Source organism: Ursus arctos, unplaced genomic scaffold, assembly GCF_023065955.2.
Source record: "Ursus arctos isolate Adak ecotype North America unplaced genomic scaffold, UrsArc2.0 scaffold_14, whole genome shotgun sequence".
Classification (NCBI taxonomy): domain Eukaryota; kingdom Metazoa; phylum Chordata; class Mammalia; order Carnivora; family Ursidae; genus Ursus; species Ursus arctos.
In genome coordinates, this window is record NW_026622808.1 from 19,105,639 (window position 1) to 19,115,492 (window position 9,854).

General features: G+C 56.9%; 2 protein-coding genes across 5 annotated transcripts; both read right to left on the reverse strand.

Annotated features, from left to right (window-relative positions):
- Window positions 1-2,723: 2,723 nt before the first annotated feature.
- Window positions 2,724-5,174, reverse strand: ZGLP1 (zinc finger GATA like protein 1). The gene is made up of 6 exons (XM_026480813.4): window positions 5,038-5,174; window positions 4,413-4,832; window positions 3,686-3,771; window positions 3,244-3,337; window positions 2,969-3,094; window positions 2,724-2,733 (listed from the first exon to the last, which is right to left on the reverse strand). The coding sequence occupies exons 1-6, from the start codon at window positions 5,172-5,174 to the stop codon at window positions 2,724-2,726; spliced, it is 873 nt and encodes a 290-aa protein (XP_026336598.3).
- A 526-nt stretch (window positions 5,175-5,700) lies between these two features.
- On the reverse strand, window positions 5,701-9,847 carry FDX2 (ferredoxin 2). Of its 4 annotated transcripts, none has more exons than XM_026481373.4 (5): window positions 9,493-9,678; window positions 9,352-9,406; window positions 9,047-9,153; window positions 6,352-6,439; window positions 5,701-6,115 (listed from the first exon to the last, which is right to left on the reverse strand). In XM_026481373.4, the coding sequence occupies exons 1-5, from the start codon at window positions 9,644-9,646 to the stop codon at window positions 5,959-5,961; spliced, it is 561 nt and encodes a 186-aa protein (XP_026337158.2). In that variant the 5' UTR covers window positions 9,647-9,678; the 3' UTR covers window positions 5,701-5,958. The 4 variants fall into 4 exon arrangements, with proteins under 4 accessions (XP_026337158.2, XP_044233794.1, XP_044233795.1 ...); XM_044377859.3 differs by lacking the exons at window positions 5,701-6,115; window positions 6,352-6,439 and adding exons at window positions 6,449-8,499; window positions 8,648-8,778 and having other exon boundaries at window positions 9,493-9,847; XM_044377860.3 differs by lacking the exons at window positions 5,701-6,115; window positions 6,352-6,439 and adding an exon at window positions 6,449-8,778 and having other exon boundaries at window positions 9,047-9,229; window positions 9,493-9,847.
- Between the last annotated feature and the right edge of the window lie 7 nt (window positions 9,848-9,854).

Below are 9,854 nucleotides of genomic sequence, written 5' to 3' on the forward strand. Positions count from 1 at the left end.
CAGCGCTGCCCTCTAACCCCGCTAACTCTTGGGGTGGGAGCTAGGTGATTCCCCCAGGCCTGGTTCCAGGCAGAGCTGAGGCTGCCTTCCCAAGATGGGTGGAGCCCCCTCCCAGGGGTCTGGGCATTGGACCCCTGTCCTGAGGTCCTGCCAGGATGACTAAATGCAGACAGTGGCTGCACTTACGAGTGAGATGTCCCTCCTATTAAAGGGTGCATCCCCGCCCCACCCTCAATGCCTCCTCCATCCTGTGTCCGTCCACGGTGCCTCAGTTTACCCCCAACCTGCCTTTTGACTGCCTGTCATGATTCAGAAGAGACACATGGGTATCAGCTGCAACCCCCTCTGCACACCACCATCTCCCTCACCCCCTACAGCATAAGGAGAGAACAGCTGGCCTCCCCCCACCCTTGCAGTCTCAGCCTCCCTCAAAAGCAGGAACAGAGCCTGAGAGAAGGAAGCAGTCCTGGACAGCTCCCACTCCATCAGCTGCCCTAGGCAGACATTTCCTGAGCAAAGGTAAGAGCAGGAAACGGGGGTTGCTGGGGATTGGGGTGGGAGGAACTAGCGGCTAAGCCAGCATACAGAAGGCAACAGCCCAAGCATGGTGCAGCCCCTCCTGTCACACACACCCTTAACCACCTGCCTCCACTCCCGCCAGCCTCCTCGCGGTTCCTTGAATCCCGCCAAGCCCAGCCTGCCACAGGGCCTTTGCTTTTGCCATTCCCTCTGCCTGGACTGTCCTCACCTCTGAAGTCCCACAGCTAGTTCCTTATCCTCAGGTCTCTACACACATGTCAGAGAGGGCGTGGCTGTCTGTCCTCAGAGAGAACCATCACTGAGGTGGCCTTTATCTCCTTACATACTTCATTTTCTCCTCAGCATCAATCACTACTTGACATTTTTTTTAATGTTATCTATTTATTTGAGAGAGAGTGAGAGAAAGAGACAGAACACAAGCAGGGTGAGGGGCAGAGAGAGAAGCAGACTCCCCGCTGAGCTGGGAGACTGATGCGGGGCTTGATCCCAGGACCCTGGGACCATGACCTGAGCTGAAGGCAGACACTTAACCAACTAAGCCACCCAGGCGCCCACTACTTGACATTCTGTTAGATATTTAATCGAATATTTGTTTACTGTTGCTTTAGAATATTGGCTTCGCTAGAGCAGGGATCTTTGTTCTAGTCACATACAGTGTCCCCATTAGGGCCTGGCACACAGTAGTTGCTCAATAAATGCTGAATAAGTGGGTAAAAACAGACAGGAGTTCACAGGCACACAGTCTGAGACCTTCATGTGTTCAATGTGCATCCCCAAAGAACTCCATGACAGGCCCTGGGGTGGCCTCTCATGGTCAGGGACAGAGCTGTGGCCTTGGACCCCTGAAGTCATGGTCCAGGTGGGAAGATAAAAGTGCATGAAATAACCCCAGAGCAGTAGAGAACTAAAAATTCTGGTAGGTTCTAAGAAGGAGACCAGTGAGGAACTGAACTACAGCCTGACATAGCATGGGAGGGGGGGTATCTATTTTAGACTGGGTGGTCAAGGAAGGCTGCTCTGAATATGTGGTATGGGGGCTCCCCCCCCCCCCGCAGTAATGAGAAGGCAGCAGCTATGGGAGACATGGGGGAGGGTGTTCTGAGCTGAGGAATGGTGGGACTGAAGGAGTCAGGGATCTGAGGGCTGAGGAGCTGGGCCCAGACCTTCCCCACAGGCTCACCCAAGGGAGACAAGAGGGTTTCACAGGGGCTCTCCCTCCTGGGGTATGTGGCCAGGCAGGTCTCACTCACTGCCATGGGGGACCACCCCCACCCTGGCTGTATCCCGCCAGTCCTCCCAGTGAGCACTGGTATCCTGTGTGTTCTGGCAACAGTGACAGGGCTGAGCTCTGGCCAGGGCCCTCGTCTCCTGCGCGGCTTCTGGCTTCAGGCTAGGGACACCGTCTGGTGCGGTTAGAGAGCTCTTGGAAGAGGGGGAGGGGCCACAGAGGGGACTCGTATGCAGAAACGTGTAGGAAGGGGACACTCTGCAGGCAGGGGTGGAGCTGACGAATAAAGGGACCGCTGTGTGTGTATCACTGTGTGCCAATGTGTGTGTCACCTCAGTGTATCTTCTGTGTGTTGACATGTGTATCTGTCATGTGTCCACGGACACACGTGTCCATCAGCAGATGTGTGTCCGTCAACATGCCTTTCTGTCTAGGGTGTGGTCTGTGTCTTGTGTGTCAGCACATGCGAGTTTGTCAGTGTGTCTTGCGTGTATGTGAATGTGTGTCAGCCCACACACGTATCTTTTTTTTTTTTAAGATTTTTTTAAAGATTTTTTTAAGTCATCTCTACACCCAACATGGCGCTTGAACCCACAACCCCGAGATTGAGAGTCGCACCCTGCCCCCACCGAGCCAGCCAGGCGCCCTGTGTCTGGCCTTCTACATGTGTTCTTTGTCTGCACATGGTGGCTGTTGCCCTACATGGGATGTTGTGGTGAATGTGGCTAATTCTCTGTGGGTGGGCTGGTCCCTGTATATACGAGTGTGTGTGTCCCTCAGAATCCTAATGAGAAAACACCTGCCCCCACATTGCTGACGCGGGGCGGGGGGAGGGGGAAGTGTGCCCGAGGTGGGATCCCCAAGTCACAGCGCTCTTTCTCAGAGTAGTTTTGTTCTTTATTGTTACTGCTGTTCACAGGAGTGTCACTGCTGAGAACATTTTCTGAGGGGAGGCTCAGCCACACCTGATTGGACCAGGGGCCAGGGAGGGGGACAGTGGCCCCCTGAGACAGGGACTCTGGAGCCTGAGGCCTGGGTCTTCCACCTGGGATCCCTGAATGGGAGGGGGCAGAGAAGAGGCAAGCTGGACCCCTGGAGACCCAAGTTTTTCCCCCACTCCTCCCAGGAGGGCTTCTGTCCATCTCCCCCACCCCGAGAAACTGAGTCAGGATGGGCTCAGCTGGGTGAGGAAGGGCTTACCCTTCCTGAGTTGGGCCTTGGTGGGGGCCCAGGGACACCCCACATCTGCCACATAACTTCTTGGGCTGGACACTTTTCCTGGGCACCAGCCAGCAGCTGGAGCAGCGGGTGCCGTATTTCTTGTACCTGGGATGGGGTTACGAGAAACCAACATCAGAAAGCAGCAGGGGCCCAGAAACTACCACACAGGAACCATTTTCCCCAAGGGTGAGTGTTTCCCCTCCCAGAACCCCACACTGGCTAAGCATCCAAACTCCTCCCTCCATCCTGAGGACCTGATACCACAGGCATTGCAGAGAGGGGTCCCATCTTCAGCATCTCTCCAGAGTGGGGTCCTTTGGGTCCTACAGGAAGCACAGCACCGGGGCCCTGAAGGGGGAGAGGCCAAAGAGTAAGGGGCAGAGGCCAAGAGTCTGGGCTCAGGAGGCCTGTGCAGGTGGGGCATTTTGTTGGAGTCTCTATGACGGCCCCACCTGGCTCTGGGCCAGCCCTGGGTATTACCAGATCTAAGACAGAGGGAAAGCCAGGAAGGGAGACAGATGGCAAAGCTAAGCAGAGGAGGAAACCGGGGGTGGGGGTGACTCAGCCTGAGTGGAGGGAGGTGCACCATGACTCCTTCTGGATGGGTCTAAATGGGGAAGCAGGATGGGAAGAAAGAGAGGATGGGAAACTGCCCCCCCCCCAAATATTTATAGCTCTTAAGTCACCAGGACTCACCGAGGGCCTCGCCGCCTCCTGAGCTGGCCTCACGGCCCACGGCAGGGCCTGTAGAGGGACCCTGAGAGCGGCTACTGCAGGCCTGGCTGGAGAGTAGACAGGGGTTAGCATTGGGGGATCTGTACCTTGTCCCAGGCAGTGGCCCCTCCATGATGATTTACTATCGGGATTAGAAGCATCCCCCAAGGAGGCATCTGATGTCTGAAAGGCCTGGCGTTGCCCCTTCATTAATCATAATAATGATTATTCTGTGAAGAGGTAGGAAATCTGGGGCCAGCCTGCCAGTGTGAGATCCCATTTCTCCCGAGTCCTCACTGCAAGACTCCAGACAAGCGATCGCATCCTCCGCACCTCAGTTTCCAAATCTGTAAAATGGGCTTCACAAGGCTTCACGAGCCTGTATACATCAAGGGCTACCTGTTCCCTCTCATGGTTGTTGTTCCTGACAGGTGGTGGTCATGATCATTACTGGGAAAAACAATGGTAGCAGCAGCCCTCAGTATGGTCGGGCCCATCTCATAAACAGGACCTATGCTCGGACCAGGACGTTGCTGGGTCATGGCAGCAGGGCTGGGGCTGGCACCAGCCTGAGGTCTGGCTCAGAGGCTGGGCCGTTTGTAATGTAGGGCTGGTGTGGGGCATCCGGGAACAGAAGCCTGGAGGCCCCTGCCCCCACCATTATCACTATAACCTGCAAAAGGGCGCCCTCCTCTGGGCCAGCCCCTACCTGTAGCTGGGTATGATCTGTAGGCTGGAATCCGGCTTTATCTGAAACTTCAGGGTCACCCCCTCGAACCGGGGGTCCACTTTCTCAGCGCCCGGGTGGGGCTTTGACTGCTTCCGGGCCCTCCTCTGGGGTAGGGCTGAGGGGGCTGGGGGAGCCTCTGGGGGCCCCAAGCTGCAGCATGGCTGGCTGATTGGGGTCAGCATATTCTTGGCATCCCTTGCCAGAGGCGAGGGTCCCAGAGTCTCCAAGGCCTTCAGCTCCCAGCAGGGCCGCAGGGCTTGGGTGTCCCGGGCAGGGATCTGGACCAGCCCCTCTGCTGTTTCTTGGAGGAAACGCAGGGCAGTGACCGAGTCCTGGCGTGCAGGCCAGAAGGACCTGGGGACAAGGGACAGTGTGGTCACCCCCTTCCCTGGGCAGAACCTATGTAGTCCTCAGAGACATGGGGGCATTGCATGGCCTCTGACCCCCATGTGACCCCCATATGACCCCAAGTATCCCTCGGGACCAGAACTTCTTTCTAAGTGCCAGTAACTGACATGTGACCCCTGGATAACCCCAGGAACCAAAGGTCATGACCCTTTGACCACTGGATCAGGTTCGGGGAAGGGGCCGCTCCTTAACGCACCTGCCATTGGGTCTGGGGCATCCTGGGGTCCTGGGCGCCTGCTGAACAGGGGGCGCCCGGGGCGGCTTAGGGTCCAGACACGGCGGCGCCAGCAGCTCTTGCAGCTTCGAGAAGTCTGGGACTGGTTCGGCCTCCATCACGCCCCGGCCCAGCCCCACTTCCCTAATCGCGCCCGGCCCCGCCCACCCGGAGCCCACTCGATGAGCTCCACCTGAGTGGAGCAGGACGTGCCTGGTGGGGGCGCTTCTGGCAGAGGCTGCGATGAGCCCCACCTGGGCGGGGCGGGGCGAGTGGGGTGGGGCGCCTCTGGCACCCAGCGCCCGGCACCGGGTTCCAAGCCCCCCCCCCCCCCCCGTCCCGCCCCCGGGCCTGCCTCAGTCCCACTCTGCCAGGTCTGCTCGGGTGGCCTTCACACCCCGCCAGGCCCGCCTGGATCCCTCCAAATCCCTCCGCGGCTGTGGGGGCGGGGCCTTGCCTCGCGATCCGCGTGTGCTCAGGCCGCGAGCTCTCCAGGCAGCGGGCTTCCAGGTCTCTGCCTCAGTCGTCCCCCCAGCCCCGCGGCCCCATCGCTACTGTGCGAGGGGAGACGTGGGGGTCCGGAAAATGCAGCTATAGACCCCAGGGCCTGGCCTCCCCCCACCCGGGACACTGAAGACACTGGAGGCCTGTGAGACAGTTTTATTGTTGTTCCAGGCACATTCCACCCTATCTACACACTGATTCTCATGAGCGTGGGGGAGGCCGCCCCCCAAACCAGAGCCTGGACATGGGATCTTTCTGAAGCAGGCGCTTTGGCCTTCTGGTTGCTTCCAACATCTCTCTCGGGCCTGTCCATGCTCTGGGCTGGGCTGGCGACTTGGCTATTTATTCCTCCAGTCCTGGCCGAGGCCCCGGGTGTCCCGGGTGGTGCGGCTGCCTGGGTCAGTGGGGTTTGGGGACATGGCCATCCACGTAGAAGTTCCTGGTGATCTTTGGCAGCGTGAATTCAGCCCCTTCCAGCTCAGGAGTCAGCACGATCTGGCAGCCCAGCCGGGAGTTCTCCTGAAGAAGGGGGGCCATGTCCAGCATGTCGTCCTCCCTGGAGCAAGAACAGCAGTCATCAGGGGGCACGCTGTCCAGCTGGTGAGGGCCCCACTGGGCAGGGAGGAGGCACCTCTCAGGCCGGAGGGGCAGCGTCCCTGCCAGCAGCCACAGCGAGGAGACAGGCTGGGGCTGCCTTCTCCTGCGGCCAGACGGGCTTCTGCACCTCGGGGAGGCAGAGACCCGGTGGCCAAGCCCTGCGGCTTAGAGCGGGGAGGGGCTTCCCCCGCTCACCTCTCATCAGGAGGAGGCAGAAGGTCCAGGTGGTCCTCGCTCACGTACACGTGGCAGGTAGAGCACGCCAGGGAAGCTTCACAGGCCCCTGGGGGCAACAAATGAGGAGGTGCCGGTGAGAGGCACGGTCAAGTAGATGCCATGCGGTCAAAGATAGAAGGGGGGAGAGGCCCTTTGTTTCCTGGCGCCCCTCGTCTCTCCTTCCCGGGCCCACACGGAGCGCACCCTTTGCCCAGTCATTGACTCTCAGCTAGCTGTCCCCGAGCTGCATGCAAGTTCTGCAAAGGGACGTCCAGGGTGTCCCATCTCCCAAGGACTCCCCAGCAGGCTGTGGACCACACTTTGTGCACAGAACCATGAATGAGCATGGATTTGACTTCGGTGTGGCTGAGAGGGGAAAAGTCAGGCAGGGTCCCTGTAGCCTATAAGCCCTTGCCGGGACCCTGTCACTGTGCTGGGCAAATGGGTTTCCGTCTCCCTCTCGCTCCTGAAGATGGGACCTGTTTCCTTAACACCCAGTGTGGCAGGGGACAAGACCAGAAAATAAGGGTTGAAAGATACAGAAGCTGGGGTTTTCTGCTTTTCCCCTGCGCGCATTCCCACCCTTTGGATTGATCGCTGAGAACCGTGCTTGCGGGTAACGTCCCTCCTGGTCTAAAACCTTCCGAGGCCTTTTCGCAGCCAGAATAAAACCAAACTCTTCCACTCAATCCTTGAGATCCTCCTGACCCCTCACTCATTCCACTCCAGCCACACTGGCCCCCTGCTCAACTCCAACGCACCAAGCCTGTCCCCCACCACAGGTCCCCTGTACTTGCTGTACCCTTGCCCTGGAATGCTCTTCTCTCCACTCTGTTACCATGGCTACGTCCTTCTTGTCTTCAGGGAACTCATGTGTCTTCCAGTTCCTCCATCTCCTGTTTCTTGTCCTCTCCCCACACACCCACCACCCCCTCCTGCCCTTGGGGACTCTAATTTCTGCACAGCATTTACCACAATCTCAAGTTACCATCGGAATCTCTGGGTGTACCTATGCTTCATCAACCTGGCCTCCTCTTTGTACTTGGCACTGAGCCTGGTATGTGGATGCTCAAGAGACTTGTGTTATAAGTGAATGGGACAGAATTCTCTCTCTTCCACACATGTTGGGTAATGAGGGCAGCCTCCTGACCTGGAAGAACCTCCCAGGGGGACGTGGTGACTTTGCCCCCATCTCCTGGGGATAAAATGTCTGGACCCTGAAGCTCCAGGCGGTCCCCAGGAATCTCTTCCTCAGCCCTGTTTCCCACCTCATTAGCGTCCTCATCCCACGAGATAGAAATTATCGAACACAATAGTCCCAGCTAGGCACTGCACACTAACCAGACACCAGGCATTCAGCACTACGTATGAGATCTGTTTAATCCTCCGTAGCAATGCAACGAGACAGCAACTGAATTATCCCCTTTTATAGATGAGGCATCAGAGGCCCAGAGAGGTAAAGTACCTTGCTCAGAGTCCTAGAGCTGGTAAGAGGCAAAAGATGAACACAGGCCACTTGCCTCTAAAACTCATGTTCCAATCTCTGTCCTAGACTCTGGATTCCAGAACAGAACTTGAGGTAAGTCTGCCATAACCAGCTGCCCAACAGCCCCACCCCTGATAATGATTAAATCAGGCTCTGTATTATATTCACCCGACAAATAACCCTGTACATTTTTTTTCCCCAGACTGCCCTTTCCAGCTGCTCATGATATAATTACATGTTTACTCCTGGGATTATGGTCCCTATTAAATTGAAATTGATGTGAAATGACAGGGGCCTCATCTGTTTTGTACATTGCTGCCTGGCACACAGTAGGTGTTCAATATGCGTAGAAGGGCAGCACAGATTAGAGGCTAAAACAAGCTGGCTTTGAATCTAGTTTCGCCACTTGGCCTTGGATCACGTCAACTTAACCTGGGGCTGCTTCCTCGCCTATAAAATGAGATAACAATCTCCCCTATCACATAATCTTGTCATGATGATTCAGTCAATAGGTATTTAATGCGCTTAAAGTAATGTCTGCTGTGATTATCTTTTATTCAGCAATTACTGACTTAATACCAGTTACATCTAAATTCCATGACAGGCAATGGATAAATAGCGCCAGGCTTTCCGATCTCATTCTGAGGACAGAAGACAAAAAGGAGAGAAGACACTGAGAAGTCTTAGGAAGACAGTAAAGCACACTGAGGTGACAGAGTGACCGGGGGTTGGGGTTTTAGCTGCGCTGAGGGGATGAGATTGTCAGGAAGATGACATTTATGTTGAGACCTGAAGGATGAAATGGAGCCAGAAGATCTGGTGGGAAAGGACTTCAGATGTCTGGAGCAGCAAATGCAAAAGCCCCGAGGCAGGAATGAACTTGGCTTTTTGTTTGAGGAACAGCAAGAAAGCCAGTGTGTCTAGATTAGAGAGAGGAAGGAGGGAGAGAATACAAGCTCCTGGAGGACAGGAATTTTAATGACCTCTAATAAATGCTCAATAAATAGCTGCTGAGAGAGTGAGGGTTTAGAGCTGGTCAGGCTTTGAGACATTGTTGAGGAGTCTGGATTTTAGCCATGTTTGATGGGAAGCCACGGGAGGGTTAAGTAACAGAGAACCGCATCTGATTTGCAGGGTTTTTAAAACAATGAATAAGAACCTCCCCAATTCCCAGTGCGGGGTTCCCACCTTCCAGGTCCACTCCATGGCGCTGGGCCAGGTGGAGAACATTGTCCCCCACTCTGCCGCTCACGGGAATCCGTTGGCCTGACCGGTCTACGAACACCACGTTCACCCTGGGGACAGATGGGGGTGCAGATACCAAACTTGATGGTGGGCGCGGTGGCCAGGTCACGTCTGGAGTTAGGAGGCCTTGACGGCCAGGGGAATAGGAAGAGATAGAAGGGGGACACAGAATTGAGGCTGCAAGGCAAGGTAGGAACCAGAGGAACCCCGTGGGATAAAGAATGGGGGGCTTGGCCCCCCACACTCACACGTCCCCGGGCCGCTCGGGGCCGCCAGCTTCTTCTTCCCCTGCCTGGCGCGAGCCTGGAAAACACGGTTGGATGAGCGGCCGCGGCGCGCCTTGCGGGCGTCCGACGGGTTAACGCTGTCCCCCAAAGCGCCCCAGGTACCTGTCGCTCGGAATCTTCTGGCTGTCACTGGCGTCGCCGCCTCCCCAGACCCCCGGGAGCCCCCAGGCCGGCTCCACCAGGCTCCCCTGGCCGCCCGCAGCAGAAACCCAGCACTCACGCCTCCCCGGGCCACGGAGGCGGCCATGACAGGCATCACGTGACCCGGGACTGGGCATGCCCAGTGGCAGCCACGCGACCAAAAGGCCCGTAATTGCCCGAATATAAGCACTGTCGTTTGAGGGGGGCGCATGCGAGGTAGGACTCCAGGAAGGGACTGCCAGCGTGGGAGGGAGCCAGGAGGTCTCACCCACACAAAAGACCTGCCGGGCCGTCCCAGACTACCCACCCAGGCCATTTGTCCC